The following is a 17,163-nucleotide window of genomic DNA, read 5'->3' on the forward strand; positions in this document are numbered from 1 at the left end:
GGACACACACACAGACACACGCACACAGGGCACACACACACACACAGACACACGCAGGGTACACGCGCACACACACAGTCACACACACACAGGGTACACACACACACAGGGCACACACACACACACACAGGGTACACACACACACAGGGTACACACACAGTCACACACAGCGGACACACACAGTCACACACACACAGTACACACACACACAGACACACACACAGGGTACACACACACAGGGTACACACACACACAAGGCACACACACACACACACACAGGGTACACACACACACACACACAGGGTACACACACAGTCACACACACACAGTACACACACACACAGACACACACACAGGGTACACACACACAGTACACACACACACAGGGCACACACACACACACACAGGGTACACACACACACACACACAGGGTACACACACAGTCACACACAGCGGACACACACAGTCACACACACACAGTACACACACACACAGACACACACACAGGGTACACACACACAGTACACACACACACAGGGCACACACACACACACACAGGGTACACACACACACACACACAGGGTACACACACAGTCACACACAGCGGACACACACACACAGTCACACACACACAGTACACACACACACAGACACACACACAGGGTACACACACACAGTACACACACACACAGGGCACACACACACACACACAGGGTACACACACACACACACACAGGGTACACACACAGTCACACACAGCGGACACACACACACAGTCACACACACACAGTACACACACACACAGACACACACACAGGGTACACACACACAGTACACACACACACAGGGCACACACACACACACAGACACACACACACAGTACACACACACAGTACACACACACACAGTACACACACACACAGGGCACACACACAGACACACACACACACAGGCACACACACACACAGTCACACACACACAGACACACACAGACACACACACAGGGTACACACACACACAGGTTGATCCGTCAGCGGGGCCGGCTACGCGACGGCTCAGGTTTTTCTCCCTCTCGAGCAGACAAGTGGTTTCCGGGCCCGCACACGGCGGCGTCCGAGCGGAGAAGGAGCGGCGACGGGGACGCGGGAGCCCGGCCGCGGGGCCCGCAGGGCCCGCCGGGGCCACCGGGGCCGCGCGGGGAGGAAGGCCGCTCGCCCTGCTCTCCTGAGGAGGTGGCGGAGTTTGTGCGCGACCACCACCGGCAGACGCAGCTCGCGGCCGGCAATGTGGGGTCGGAGGAGGAGGTCGATGCCGACGACGACGACACCGCCGGTACCCGCGACGCCCACGTGCCGATTCGTCGGCTCGCTCGCTCTCGCATTCATTCTACTCGTTCCCTCGTTCATTCACTCGCTCAGTGGTGCACTGATTCACTCGCTCACTCAAGCATTCGCACGTTCATTCACTCGCTGAGTGGTGCACTGATTCACTCGCTCACTCAAGCATTCGCACGTTCATTCACTCGCTCAGTGGTGCACTGATTCACTCGCTCACTCACGCATTCTCTCGTTCATTCACTCGCTCAGGGGTGCACTGATTCACTCGCTCACTCAGGCATTCGCACGTTCATTCACTCGCTGAGTGGTGCACTGATTCACTCGCTCACTCAAGCATTCGCACGTTCATTCACTCGCTCAGTGGTGCACTGATTCACTCGCTCACTCAAGCATTCACACGTTCATTCACTCGCTGAGTGGTGCACTGATTCACTCGCTCACTCAAGCATTCGCACGTTCATTCACTCGCTCAGTGGTGCACTGATTCACTCGCTCACTCAAGCATTCTCTCGTTCATTCACTCACTCAGTGGTGCACTGATTCACTCGCTCACTCACGCATTCTCTCGTTCATTCACTCGCTCAGGGGTGCACTGATTCACTCGCTCACTCACGCATTCTCTCGTTCATTCACTCACTCAGTGGTGCACTGATTCACTCGCTCACTCAAGCATTCGCACGTTCATTCACTCGCTGAGTGGTGCACTGATTCACTCGCTCACTCAAGCATTCGCACGTTCATTCACTCGCTGAGTGGTGCACTGATTCACTCGCTCACTCAAGCATTCGCACGTTCATTCACTCGCTCAGTGGTGCACTGATTCACTCGCTCACTCAAGCATTCGCACGTTCATTCACTCGCTCAGTGGTGCACTGATTCACTCGCTCACTCACGCATTCTCTCGTTCATTCACTCGCTCAGGGGTGCACTGATTCACTCGCTCACTCAAGCATTCGCACGTTCATTCACTCGCTGAGTGGTGCACTGATTCACTCGCTCACTCAAGCATTCGCACGTTCATTCACTCGCTCAGTGGTGCACTGATTCACTCGCTCACTCAAGCATTCTCTCGTTCATTCACTCGCTCAGTGGTGCACTGATTCACTCGCTCACTCACGCATTCCCTTGTTCATTCACTCGCTCAGTGGTGCACTGATTCACTCGCTCACTCACGCATTCTCTCGTTCATTCACTCACTCAGTGGTGCACTGATTCACTCGCTCACTCACGCATTCTCTCGTTCATTCACTCGCTCAGGGGTGCACTGATTCACTCGCTCACTCACGCATTCTCTCGTTCATTCACTCACTCAGTGGTGCACTGATTCACTCGCTCACTCAAGCATTCGCACGTTCATTCACTCGCTGAGTGGTGCACTGATTCACTCGCTCACTCAGGCATTCGCACGTTCATTCACTCGCTGAGTGGTGCACTGATTCACTCGCTCACTCAAGCATTCGCACGTTCATTCACTCGCTCAGTGGTGCACTGATTCACTCGCTCACTCAAGCATTCGCACGTTCATTCACTCGCTCAGTGGTGCACTGATTCACTCGCTCACTCAAGCATTCTCTCGTTCATTCACTCGCTCAGGGGTGCACTGATTCACTCGCTCACTCTCGCATTCTCTCGTTCATTCACTCGCTCAGTGGTGCACTGATTCACTCGCTCACTCACGCATTCCCTTGTTCATTCACTCGCTCAGTGGTGCACTGATTCACTCGCTCACTCACACATTCACACGTTCATTCACTCGCTCAGTGGTGCACTGATTCACTCGCTCACTCACGCATTCACACGTTCATTCACTCGTTCAGTGGTGCACTGATTCACTCGCTCACTCACGCATTCTCTCGTTCATTCACTCGCTCAGTGGTGCACTGATTCACTCGCTCACTCACGCATTCTCTCGTTCATTCACTCGCTCAGTGGTGCACTGATTCACTCGCTCACTCAAGCATTCGCACGTTCATTCACTCACTCAGTGGTGCACTGATTCACTCGCTCACTCACGCATTCGCTCGTTCATTCACTCGCTCAGTGGTGCACTGATTCACTCGCTCACTCACGCATTCACACATTCATTCACTCGCTCAGTGGTGCACTGATTCACTCGCTCACTCTCGCATTCGCTCGTTCATTCACTCGCTCAGTGGTGCACTGATTCACTCGCTCACTCACGCATTCGCTCGTTCATTCACTCGCTCAGTAGTGCACTGATTCACTCGCTCACTCACGCATTCACACGTTCATTCACTCGCTCAGTGGTGCACTGATTCACTCGCTCACTCACGCATTCGCTCGTTCATTCACTCGCTCAGTGGTGCACCGATTCACTCGCTCACTCAAGCATTCCCTCGTTCATTCACTCGCTCAGTGGTGCACTGATTCACTCGCTCACTCAAGCATTCGCACGTTCATTCACTCGCTCAGTGGTGCACTGATTCACTCGCTCACTCACGCATTCGCACGTTCATTCACTCGCTCAGTGGTGCACTGATTCACTCGCTCACTCACGCATTCGCACGTTCATTCACTCGCTCAGTGGTGCACTGATTCACTCGCTCACTCACGCATTCGCTCGTTCATTCACTCGCTCAGTGGTGCACTGATTCACTCGCTCACTCACGCATTCGCTCGTTCATTCACTCGCTCAGTGGTGCACTGATTCACTCGCTCACTCACGCATTCACATGTTCATTCACTCGCTCAGTGGTGTACTGATTCACTCGCTCACTCATGCATTCGCTCGTTCATTCACTCGCTCAGTGGTGCACCGATTCACTCGCTCACTCAAGCATTCCCTCGTTCATTCACTCGCTCAGTGGTGCACTGATTCACTCGCTCACTCACGCATTCCCTCGTTCATTCACTCACTCAGTGGTGCACTGATTCACTCGCTCACTCACGCATTCGCTCGTTCATTCACTCGCTCAGTGGTGCACTGATTCACTCGCTCACTCAAGCATTCGCACGTTCACGAACTCATCCACCCACTCGTTCGCCTGTTTACTCACTCGTCCATTCACGAATTGACTCGCTCATGAAGTCGCTTGTTGATTTGCGCGCTCATTCACTCGTTCACTCATTTCCTCGCATTCGTTCGCTCGCTCGCTCGTTCATTCTACTTGTTCCGTCGTTCATTCACTCACTCAGTGGTGCACTGATTCACTCGCTCACTCAAGCATTCGCTCGTTCATTTACTCACTCGTTCACGGACTTATTCACCCGCTCGTTCACCTGTTTGCTCACTCGTCCATTCACGAATTGACTCGCTCATGAACTCGCTTGTTGATTTCCGCGCTCATTCACTCGTTCACTTACGCACACATTCACTCACCCATTCACTAGCTCATTCACTTATTTAATTACTCTTTCACTCACTAATTCACTCATTCACTCGTTCACTCAATTCCTCGCGCATTTACTCACCAGGGCACTCATTCATTTACTCACTCCTTCACTCATTCGTTTATGCACACGTTCACTCACCCATTCACCAGCTCATTCACTTATTTAATTACTCTTTCACTATTCACTCACTAATTCACTCATTCGATTGCTCACTCATTCACGCATGTACTCACACATTCACTCATTCATTTACTCATTCATTGACTCATTCACCTGCTCGCTCATTCGTTCTCTCTTTTTCTCGCTCACCCGCTCACCCGCTCATTCGCTCACTCATACATGCACGCCAACCGTGCGAATCGGCGATGCGTGACCAGAGGTCGCAAACGGGTTTTGATTCCTTACGCGTACCCGTACCCGGCCGCACCAGGGTCGCAAACGGGTACCCGTACCCGGCCGTACCCGTACCCTACCCGTACCTGACTGGGTACGGGTAGGGTACGGGTATCGGGTACCTGATTGCGACCTCTGGGATGAAGCCATGCTGCAGGCGCGGGTGGGTTGATTCTAGGAACTTGAATTGTGAGAAGAGACAAGACGTTGGGAAATGAGTGACAAACGGTTACTCACCAGTGACTCACGGACGGCCTACCCGTACCCGGCCGGGTACGGGTATCGGGTACCCGGTTGCGACCTCTGTGCGTGACCCCGTCCCCCCTCCCCTGCGTGTGTGGGCCTAGGAGCGGAGTTGGGGGCCGGGTTAGGGGAGGGGACAGAGAAGGAGGAGGAGCTTAAGGAGAAGGGGGAGGAGCTGAAGGAGGAGGAGGAGGATGCCGGCTACGACAAGAAGCCGGCGTTGCCGCCCCAGCTGGAGCTGTGCGGGGCGCTGCTGGAGCGGAGCGTGCACCTCCTGTCGCACCACGACGTCGCTGTGCGGCTCACGGTGAGACGCGGGACCCACACACACAAACACGAGGCCCACACACACGCGGGGCCCACACACACACACACATGGGGCCCACACACACACACACACACGGGGCACACACACACACACGTGGGGCCCACACACACACACATGGGGCCCACACACACACACACACACGGGGCACACACACACACACGCGGGGCCCACACACACACACACACACGGGGCCCACACACACATGGGGCCCACACACACACACACACGGGGCCCACACACACACACACACGGGGCACACACACACACACACGGGGCACACACACACGAGGCCCAGGAGCTTGTTTAACCCGACCCACGCGATAGTTCTCTGTGTGTGTAGCTACTGGAGGTGGTGTGGGGTCACCGTGGGGCTGTGTGAGTCTGCGCTACGAACCCGGCGACCCGGGTTCGATTCCCGCTCACGGCCAACGCCTGTGACGATTGTCTGAACCGGTCCTGGGCCTCCCCTAGGTCGACTCAGCCTGAAATGAGTACCTGGTGTGGTGTGTAAACATCGCCACTGGGGAGACAATGGCGGTCGGGCGTGGTGCTGGCCACCCACCCCCTCGTGTGCCGTTCCGGCCTTCATAGGTGCTCGCTAACAGCACTTGCCCCTACAGTCTGTTAAGGCTATACGGGGGATCTTTGTGTGCATGTGTGAACATCGCCACTGGGGAGACAAAGGCGGCCACCCACCCTCTTGTGTCCCATTCCGGCCTTCACAGGTGCTCGCCAACAGCACTTGCCCCAACAGTCTGTCGAGGCTACACGGGGGACCTTTGTCTTTTGTACCTCCGTGTGTGTAGATGCTGGAGGTGGTGCGGCTGGCGATGGGCGTCCTGTCCGCGCGCGAGGATTCCTGCCTGCCCATGGCTCACCGCCTGTGGCCGGCGCTCGTCCAGAGGCTCACCGGCGACGAGTGGAGGGTCATCCTCGCCGCATTCAAGGTGCCGTCGCGTCTGAGCGGACCCACGCGTGAGACGGTGCGCCGCGAAGCGAGCCACCCGTGAACCCCTTTTTTTTCCACTGGCTCACGCGAGGCGAGCCGTCTCCGCTGGCTCTTTGCGAGCTATTCTGCTGTGGCTAATTTTAATGATAATTGTTTTTTTACCCTTCTATCTGGCAACAAAACTGACACCTTTTTTTACAAGGAGTCATGTTTGCATAGACCACAATACCTGCAGTCAGAATGCAAACAGAGTTATGTTCTTTTTGTTTGCATTATGACTGCAGGTATTGTGGTCTATGCAAACATGACTCCTTGTAAAAAAAGGTGTCAGTTTTGATGCCAGATAGAAGTGTAAAAAACCAATTATCATATTTTTTACTGGCAAATGAGGTTCCAATGGTGTAAATGCTTACCCCGAGCTCTCATACTTTGATGGTGCATTGTCTTTGAGTTGTGCGCCTTTTGGCGTCATCTGGTCCAACCCATATGAGACTAGGCTCTAAGGAAAGCTGTCTCGGGTGTGGACCAATCAACTTCAAGGACAGTGCATACATTATTAGAGTTATGTTCTTTTTGTTTGCATTACGACTGCAGGTATTGTGGTCTATGCAAACATGACTCCTTGTAAAAAAGGTGTCAGTTTTGTTGCCAGAAAAAAGGGTCAAAAAACCAATTATCATATTTTTTACTGGCAAATGAGGTTCCACTGGTTGCTAATTTTAGTTTAGCAGGTAAGACTACACTGAGCTGTTTGATTATTTCTTCAGAAGCGACCTGGCGATGACAAATGATAGCCCGGCAAAGTTGCTCATCATCATCATCGTCGTCGTCGTCGTCATCATCACGGGGACATTCATAGCAGTGACGGTGGTTTTAAATGTGGAGGGAAACACTGAAGGACCCGGTGAAATATCCACGCGACCACGGGGAGAGAGAGGACACGCAAACTCCAAATATACAGCAGCAGGCGTCAGGGTCGGGATCAAATCCACGACCTCCTGTACACCAGGCGAGGTAGTTAACATCTCCTAGCCACCGTGATGATGATGAGAGAGAGACACGCAAACTCCAAATATACAGCAGCAGGCATCAGGGTCGGGATCGAACCCACGACCTCCTGCATACCAGGCGAGGTAGTTAACATCTCCTAGCCACCGTGATGATGAGAGAGAGAGACACGCAAACTCCAAATCTACAGCAGCAGGCATCAGGGTCGGGATCGAACTCACGACCTCCTGCACACCAGGCGAGGTAGTTAACATCTCTCCACCGCGACAGTCTTGCCCAAGCTCACATTTGATCTTGACAAAACTGCAAAAGTTATATCTACAGGGACTCCTCGACTTACGAACTGGTTAGGTTCCAGAGGTTCTGTTCGTTCGTTCATTTGTTCATAAGTCCAACTTCACTCCTGTCGATTCCAAACGTGTTGTACGGCGTGTACACTAAACACGGGGAATGGCTTTGAAAATTGTATAATCTCCTGTAGGACGGAGATGTCACTGGTTCTTCACGTTCTGCAGATGTAGATGCCACTGGTTCTTCACGTTCTGCAGATGTAGATGCCACTGGTTCTTCACGTTCTGCTGATGTAGATGCCACTGGTTCTTCACGTTCTGCAGATGTTGATGCCACTGGTTCTTCACGTTCTGCAGATGTTGATGTCACTGGTTCTTCACGTTCTGCAGATGTAGATGCCACTGGTTCTTCACTCTCTACAGATGTAGATGCCACTGGTTCTTCACGTTCTGCAGATGTAAATGCCACTGGTTCTTCACGTTCTGGAGATGTAGATGTCACTGGTTCTTAATGTTCTGCAGATGTAGATGCCACTGGTTCTTCACGTTCTGCAGATGTTGATGCCACTGGTTCTTCACGTTCTGCAGATGTAGATGCCACTGGTTCTTCACGTTCTGCAGATGTAGATGTCACTGGTTCTTCACGTTCTGCAGATGTAGATGCCACTGGTTCTTCACTCTCTACAGATGTAGATGCCACTGGTTCTTCACGTTCTGCAGATGTAAATGCCACTGGTTCTTCACGTTCTGCAGATGTAGATGTCACTGGTTCTTAATGTTCTGCAGATGTAGATGCCACTGGTTCTTCACGTTCTGCAGATGTAGATGCCACTGGTTCTTCACTCTCTACATATGTAGATGCCACTGGTTCTTCACGTTCTGCAGATGTAGATGCCACTGGTTTTTCACTCTCTACATATGTAGATGCCACTGGTTCTTCACGTTCTGCAGATGTAGATGCCACTGGTTCTTCACGTTCTGCAGATGTAGATGCCACTGGTTCTTAATGTTCTGCAGATGTAGATGCCACTGGTTCTTCATGTTCTGTAGATATAGATGCCACTGGTTCTTAATGTTCTGCAGATGTAGATGCCACTGGTTCTTCACGTTCTGCAGATGTAGATGTCACTGGTTCTTCACGTTCTGCAGATGTAGATGTCACTGGTTCTTCACGTTCTGCAGATGTAGATGCCACTGGTTCTTCACGTTCTGCAGACGTAGATGCCACTGGTTCTTCACGTTCTGTAGATGTAGATGCCACCACTGCCATCTGTTGCGCGGCTGTTGTACTTACGACTCGCACACAGAGACCCATAGACTCGCACACAGAGACCCATAGACTCACCACACAGAGACCCATAGACTCACCACACAGAGACTCACAGACTCACCACATAGAGACCCACAGACTCACCACCACACAGAGACCCACAGACTCACCACCACACAGAGACCCACAGACTCACCACACAGAGACCCACAGACTCACCACACAGAGACCCATAGACTCACCACACAGAGGCTCACAGACTCACCACCACACAGAGACCCACAGACTCACCACACAGAGACCCACAGACTCACCACACAGAGACCCATAGACTCACCACACAGAGGCTCACAGACTCACCACCACACAGAGACCCACAGACTCACCACACAGAGACCCACAGACTCACCACACAGAGACCCACAGACTCACCACACAGAGGCTCACAGACTCACCACACAGACTCACCACCACACAGAGACCCATAGACTCACCACACAGAGACCCACAGACTCACCACACAGAGACCCATAGACTCACCACACAGACTCACCACCACACAGAGACCCATAGACTCACCACACAGAGGCTCACAGACTCACCACCACACAGAGACCCACAGTTTGTTGTCTTTCCCCCGCACGGTTGGCTACGTACGGCGGTGCGAAGGAAGTTCAACGCGCACACGTCCTCGCGACCTCCTCCGCATCACCGCCCCCATTAAACTCTGTCCCCTGTCCCACCCCCCCCCCACCCAGACGCTGGTGTCGCTGTCGCGCGTCTGCGGCGACTTCCTGCGCCGGCGCGTCTCCGGCGAGCTGCTGGGCCCCGTCGCCGCCTCGCTGGCGGCGAGGGCGCCTGTGAGCGCCGCCGCGGGGGCCGAGGGCCGCCGGCGGGGGGGGCCGGGGGGGCCGCCCCTGTACCCGCGGTCGCTCGCCTGCCGCCTGCAGGCCGCCGCTCTCGACAGCCTGGGGCCTCTGGCCGTCGTGCTGCGGCTCGGTGAGAGGGCGGTGGCGGGTCGCTCGGTGGCCTCCACAGAGCGCAACCTGGGCCCTGGCTGGGCCTGGTCTGGCCGGGCCTGGTCTGAACTGGCCTGAACTGGTCTGAACTGGCCTGAACTGGCCTGGTCTGAACTGGCCTGAACTGAACTGGCCTGAACTGAACTGGCCTGAACTGGCCTGGTCTGAACTGAACTGGCCTGAACTGAACTGGCCTGAACTGAACTGGCCTGAACTGGCCTGGTCTGAACTCGCCTGAACTGAACTGGCCTGAACTGAACTGGCCTGAACTGGCCTGGTCTGAACTCGCCTGAACTGAACTTGCCTGAACTGAACTGGCCTGAACTGGCCTGAACTGGCCTGGTCTGAAACTGGCCTGAACTGGCCTGGTCTGAACTCTCCTGAACTGAACTGGCCTGAACTGAACTGGCCTGAACTGGCTTGGCCTGGCTTAGCCTGAACTGAACTGGCCTGGCCTGAAATGGCCTGAACTGGCCTGAACTGGCCTGGCCTGGCACTATGCGTCATGGTGACATCACCGTCACTCGGTGGTGAACGGCGGTTGTTGTTGATGTCGTCGGTGTGTTCCGTGCGTGTGCGTGCGTTGCTGTGTCTTCACGTGCGATGGCGTGTGCGTGTGTTCGTGTGTGTGTGTGTGTGTGCGTGTGTTGGTGTGTGCGTTCCGTGCGTGCGTGTGTGTGTGTGCGTGCGTGTGTGTGCGTGTGTGTGTGTGTGCGTGCGTGTGTTGGTGTGTGCGTTCCGTGCGATGGTGTGTGCGTGTGTTGGTGTGTGTGTTCCGTGCGTGTGTGTGTGTGTGCGCGTGCGTGTGCAGCCTGTGTGTTTTGTGACTAACAGCATGGCGCCGGAGTGAAGGTGCGAGGATGAATTATTAATTTTTATCATCTATTCATGAGCGCTCGCACGGCGCGTGCGTGTGTGCGCGTGTGTGTGCGCGTGTGTGTGTGTGCCTTTATTTTGTTGTTGTGTGTGTGCGCGTGTGTGTGTGCCTTTATTTTGTTGTGTGTGTGCGTGTGTATGTGTGTGTGCCTTTATTTTGTTGTGTGTGTGCGTGTGTGTGTGTGCGTGTGTATGTGTGTGTGTGCGTGTGTATGTGTGTGTGCGTGTGTATGTGTGTGTGTGCGTGTGTGTGCGTGTGTATGTGTGTGTGTGCGTGTGTGTGTATGTGTGTGTGTGTGCGTGTGTTTTTGTCTGCGTGCATCCGTGGGGAGCGGCGGCTTAGCGCTACGCTGCGCTACGAACTCGGCGACCCAAGTTCGAGTCCCGCTCACGGCCAACACCCGTGACGATGATCTGAACCAGTCCAGGGGCTCCCTTAGGTTGACTCGGCCTCGAATGAGTAACCGGTGCGGTGTGTAGTAAACATCGCCACTGCGGAGACAAAGGCGGCCGGGCGTGGTGCTGGCCACCCACCTCCTCGTGTGCCGTGCTGGCCTTCATAGGTGCTCGCTAACAGCACTTGCCCCTACAGTCTGTCAAAGGCTATATGGGGGATCTTTATCTTTGCATTTGTTTGCAGGTGTGGTGCTGGCCACCCACCCCCTCGTGCGCTGTGCCGGTTGTCATAGGTGCTACTTGCCTAACAGCGTTTGCCCAAACACATTCCTGCGGAGGGAGCTGGTAGGAACGTTGGGTTGCTCGGTCAATGGCCTGCAGGGTCAACGGCGGCGTGGTGAATTCCGCAAATATGCCCGACTGTGAGGGCGGGCACAAGCCGGCGTGAGTAGGTTAAACGTTGAGTTTTATAAGGGCACCACGGGGTGACCAGCCCCTCCCCACCCAGCCCCACCCCTCCCACCGCCCACCCAGCCCCTCCCCACCCAGCCCCTCTCCACCCTCCCCACCCAGCCCCATCCTCCCCTCCCCACCCAGCCCCTCCCCTCCCCACCCAGCCCCTCCCTACCCTTCCCTCCCCACCCAGCCCCACCCTCCCCACCCTCCCCATCCAGCCCCTCCCTACCCAGCCCCACCCTCCCCGCCCTCCCCTCCCCACCCAGCCCCTCTCTCCCCACCCAGCCCCTCCCTGCACGATGGACGGACGGACACAATAATCCCTTGTGGTTCTGGTGTAACCAGGAGGTTCCTACCGGCGCTAAAGAAGGATATGCGTGTGCGTGTTTTGTTTGTTGTTGACCTCAGACAATGCGGATCTGGACACGGTGGTGACTGCTGCCTTGCCCTACCTCAGCTGCCACCAGCCGATGGTGCTGCAGGAGGCAGCGATGGGGTGAGCGCCACTCTCGTTACCAGCGGCGCTGTTACGGGATCCGCTCGTTTAACTTTTTTTCTCGCCGCCGCACGTTAGCTGACCGCGCTGATCAGAGGTGCGAACGAACGCGACAAAGAAGTCGTTAAGAAATTCGTTTTTTAAAATCCTTTATATTAATGTGCTTGCGTGCTTGCTTGCTTGCTTACGACCGTGCAAATCTTTCGGTCGTTTTTTAACCCACTTCCCGTGATCCAATCGAGCTGACATTTTGCACACAGACTCGTTGTGCGTGACAATTAATGTTCGTGAAATTTTTTTCTAAATTTTACACTGTTTAGGGATATTTTTTTAAATATTTAATTACCAATTGCTTAATGCTGCCAGACAATCATGTGACCCATAGGTGGCAGCCATCTCAAGCCAGAGGACGAGAGGACTCTAGCCGCCACGCATATAAAGGATTTATAGTGAAAAACGTTGTTTTTACGGGTTATACTTATTTTCATTCTAGATGGAAAGAGACCCGTGGAGACACACACGGCGATCGAGACTCATGTCGAAACACAGAAACCTACAGAGACCCATAGAGATCCATACTCATATATATACGTGTACAAGCAGGTGTACCCGTTCTTGGCACGGAAATTAATCATTCTAGATTTGAAGCTTTCGTGACTGCAAGTCACGTAGGTAAAAAAAGGAAATAAAAATTAATAAAAAATTAAGTTAATAAAATCACGACGTTTCGGAGGCAACACAAGTCTCCGTCATCAGATGGGACCGTCACAGCCATATTTGCTGCATCACTTGATACCTCACTTGATACATCACTAGATTTGCTGTATCACTTGATACAGATTTGCTGTATCACTTGATACAGCAAATCTGGCTGTGACGGTCCCACCTGATGACGGAGACTTGTGTTGCCTCCGAAACGTCGTGATTTTTTTAACTTAATTTTTTATTAATTTTTATTTCATTTTTTTACCTACGTGACTTTACCGAAAAAACTAAGAGTACGGAAATTAATAATTCAGTCCGAGCATGCGGTGACATCACAGACGTGACGTCACCGCTCACTTGCCGTGCAAAATATTAGATCCATTATTGCGCCCCACCCCCACCCCCAAAATACAAAAGTCTATTTTTATACTTTTTGCATTGTGTACAGTCTGGAAGCTAGCCACATGGCGAATTTCAAGTTTGTTGCATGTCGGGAAGTATGCTAAACATTTCGAACAGACACACATTCACACATTTCCCTTGTGTGTGTGTATAGATATAGATGTGTGTTGAACTTCTTTTGCACCATACGTAGCCGACCACGCGAATCGGAGGTGCGGGGGGGGCGGAGGGCGACAAGCTAAACACAACAAGGCAGCTCTCAGGAACCGAGTTCTTCACTCTCGATGGTTTAACAGTTCACAGCTACATGGGCTTCCCTGCAGGGCGACGGTGTTGATGACGATGATGACGATGATGATGACGATGACGACGATGATGATGACGATGATGATGATGATGACGATGACGACGACGATGACGACGACGATGATGATGATGATGATGATAACAACGATGATGACCACGATGACGATGACGATGATGATGATGATGACGACGACGATGACGACGACGATGATGATGATGACGATAACAACGATGATGACCACGATGACGATGACGACGATGACGACGATGATGACGATGATGATGACGATGATGATGATGATGACGATGATGATGATGATGATGACGACGACGATGACGACGACGATGATGATGATGACGATAACAACGATGATGACGATGATGATGACGATGATGATGATGATGACGACGACGATGACGACGACGATGATGATGATGACGATAACAACGATGATGACGATGATGATGACGATGATGATGATGATGACGATAACAACGATGATGACGATGATGACGACGACGATGATGATGATGACGATAACAACGATGATGACCACGATGACGATGACGACGATGACGACGATGATGACGATGATGACGATGACGACGATGATAACGACGATAACGACAATGATGACGATGACGACGATGATAACAACGATAACGACGATGATGACGACAATGATGACGATGATGATGATGACGATGATGACGATGACGACGATGATGACGATGACGACGATGACGATGATGACGATGATGACGACGACGACGACGTCGATGATGACGACGACGATGATGTCAGCTACGTCGTGCCGTGGGTCGTACCCGTTGTGCGCCGCGTTTATTTTATTTCGACATTATTTATTATTTATTCCCCCCCCCCCCCCCCCCCCCCCGTGGGCCAGGCTGCTGCGCAGCGTGATGGCCGTGGACCCCGACCGAGTCTGGCTCAGCCTCTGCCAGCTGCACTGCCCCCACGACCTGCAGTCGCCCGGAGAAGGTTTTCGCCCGGTCCAGTTCGCACGAAGCGCCTCCACCTCCTCCACCTCCTCTACCTCCACCTCCTCCACCTCCTCCACCTCCTCCTCCTCCGCCCCCTCCTCCTCCTCCTCCACCTCCTCCTCCTCCGCCCCCTCCTCCGCCCCCTCCTCCTCCACCTCCACCTCCTCCTCCCCCTCCTCCTCCACCCCCTCCTCCTCCTCCTCCTCCACCTCCTCCTCCTCCGCCCCCTCCTCCGCCCCCTCCTCCTCCACCTCCTCCTCCTCCACCTCCTCCTCCTCCGCCCCCTCCTCCGCCCCCTCCTCCTCCACCTCCTCCTCCTCGGAGGGGGCAGAGTTCGCGGGGAACGTCCGCTCCTTGCTGGCCCTCGTGGACGACGAACCGTCGTGACGCTGGGCCCGATCACCCACCCACCCCTCCCCCCTCCCCACCGCAGAAGACTGTTGACCTGCCCCCCTCCCCCCCACCACCCCACCTCCGTGAAGTTGGTGGAGGTGGGGGGGGGTCACCGTGGCCGTAGAGCTTGACCCGCAGGTCAGAAGGTCACTGGCCTCATCGCCAGGTCAGAAGGTCGTTGGCTCAGCCCCTGGTCGCCACGGTTACGTAGCCAACCGCGCGAATCGGAGGTACGGACAATAAACTATGGATCTTTGTGTGAGTCTATGGGTCTCTGTGTGAGTATATGGGTCTCTGTGTGTGTCTATGGGTCTCTGTGTGAGTCTGTGGGTCTCTGTGTGTGTCTATGGGTCTCTGTGTGAGTCTATGGGTCTCTGTGTGAGTCTGTGGGTCTCTGTGTGAGTCTATAGGTCTCTGTGTGAGTCTACGGGTCTCTGTGTGAGTCTACGGGTCTCTATGTGAGTCTATGGGTCTCTGTGTGAGTCTATAGGTCTCTGTGTGAGTCTATGGGTTTCTGTGTGAGTCTACGGGTCTCTGTGTGAGTCTATGGGTCTCTGTGTGAGTCTACGGGTCTCTGTGTGAGTTTATGGGTCTCTGTGTGAGTCTATGGGTCTCTGTGTGAGTCGATGGGTCTCTGTGTGAGTCTATGGGTCTCTGTGTGAGTCTATGGGTCTCTGTGTGAGTCTATGGGTCTCTGTGTGAGTCTATGGGTCTCTGTGTGAGACTATGGGTCTCTGTGTGAGTATATGGGTCTCTGTGTGAGTCTGTGGGTCTCTGCGTGAGTCTATGGGTCTCTGTGTGAGTCTATGGGTCTCTGCGTGAGTCTATGGGTCTCTGTGTGAGTCTATGGGTCTCTGTGTGAGTCTATGGGTCTCTGTGTGAGTATATGGGTCTCTGTGTGTGTCTATGGGTCTCTGTGTGAGTCTGTGGGTCTCTGTGTGTGTCTATGGGTCTCTGTGTGAGTCTATGGGTCTCTGTGTGAGTCTGTGGGTCTCTGTGTGAGTCTATAGGTCTCTGTGTGAGTCTACGGGTCTCTGTGTGAGTCTACGGGTCTCTATGTGAGTCTATGGGTCTCTGTGTGAGTCTATAGGTCTCTGTGTGAGTCTATGGGTTTCTGTGTGAGTCTACGGGTCTCTGTGTGAGTCTATGGGTCTCTGTGTGAGTCTACGGGTCTCTGTGTGAGTTTATGGGTCTCTGTGTGAGTCTATGGGTCTCTGTGTGAGTCGATGGGTCTCTGTGTGAGTCTATGGGTCTCTGTGTGAGTCTATGGGTCTCTGTGTGAGTCTATGGGTCTCTGTGTGAGTCTATGGGTCTCTGTGTGAGACTATGGGTCTCTGTGTGAGTATATGGGTCTCTGTGTGAGTCTGTGGGTCTCTGCGTGAGTCTATGGGTCTCTGTGTGAGTCTATGGGTCTCTGCGTGAGTCTATGGGTCTCTGTGTGAGTCTATGGGTCTCTGTGTGAGTCTATGGGTCTCTGTGTGAGTATATGGGTCTCTGTGTGAGTCTATGGGTCTCTGTGTGAGTCTATGGGTCTCTGTGTGAGTCTATGGGTCTCTGTGTGAGACTATGGGTTTCTGTGTGAGTCTATGGGTCTCTGCGTGAGTCTATGGGTCTCTGTGTGAGTATATGGGTCTCTGTGTGAGTCTATGGGTCTCTGCGTGAGTCTATGGGTCTCTGTGTGAGTCTATAGGTCTCTGTGTGAGTCTATGGGTCTCTGTGTGAGTCTATGGGTCTCTGTGTGAGACTATGGGTCTCTGTGTGAGTCTATGGGTCTCTGCGTGAGTCTATGGGTCTATGTGTGAGTCATTGGGTCTCTGTGTGAGTCTATGGGTCTCTTTGTGAGTCTATGGGTCTCTGTGTGAGTCTATGGGTCTCTTTGTAAGTCTATGGGTCTCTGTGTGAGTCTGTGTCTCTGGGGTGGGGGTAGGAGGGGTGGG

The 17,163-nt window shown here is 53.5% G+C and overlaps 1 protein-coding gene across 2 annotated transcripts in view; it reads left to right on the top strand.

Annotated features, from left to right (window-relative positions):
- The window catches only part of LOC133357878 (TELO2-interacting protein 1 homolog), a 33,391-nt gene extending 17,900 nt beyond the window's left edge, over nucleotides 1-15,491 (top strand). For both annotated transcript variants that reach the window (XM_061576029.1, XM_061576030.1), the window contains exons 9-14: nucleotides 1,081-1,332; nucleotides 5,432-5,634; nucleotides 6,462-6,602; nucleotides 9,931-10,171; nucleotides 12,328-12,415; nucleotides 14,737-15,491. In XM_061576029.1, the coding sequence (XP_061432013.1) occupies nucleotides 1,081-1,332; nucleotides 5,432-5,634; nucleotides 6,462-6,602; nucleotides 9,931-10,171; nucleotides 12,328-12,415; nucleotides 14,737-15,220 (1,409 nt within the window). In that variant the 3' untranslated portion in view covers nucleotides 15,221-15,491. The remainder of the gene's footprint in view (nucleotides 1-1,080; nucleotides 1,333-5,431; nucleotides 5,635-6,461; nucleotides 6,603-9,930; nucleotides 10,172-12,327; nucleotides 12,416-14,736) is intronic.
- The last annotated feature ends 1,672 nt before the right edge of the window (nucleotides 15,492-17,163 follow it).

The sequence above is a fragment of the Lethenteron reissneri genome, chromosome 60 (genome assembly GCF_015708825.2).
Source record: "Lethenteron reissneri isolate LAM-NWPU_2019-01 chromosome 60, ASM1570882v1, whole genome shotgun sequence".
NCBI lineage: Eukaryota > Metazoa > Chordata > Hyperoartia > Petromyzontiformes > Petromyzontidae > Lethenteron > Lethenteron reissneri.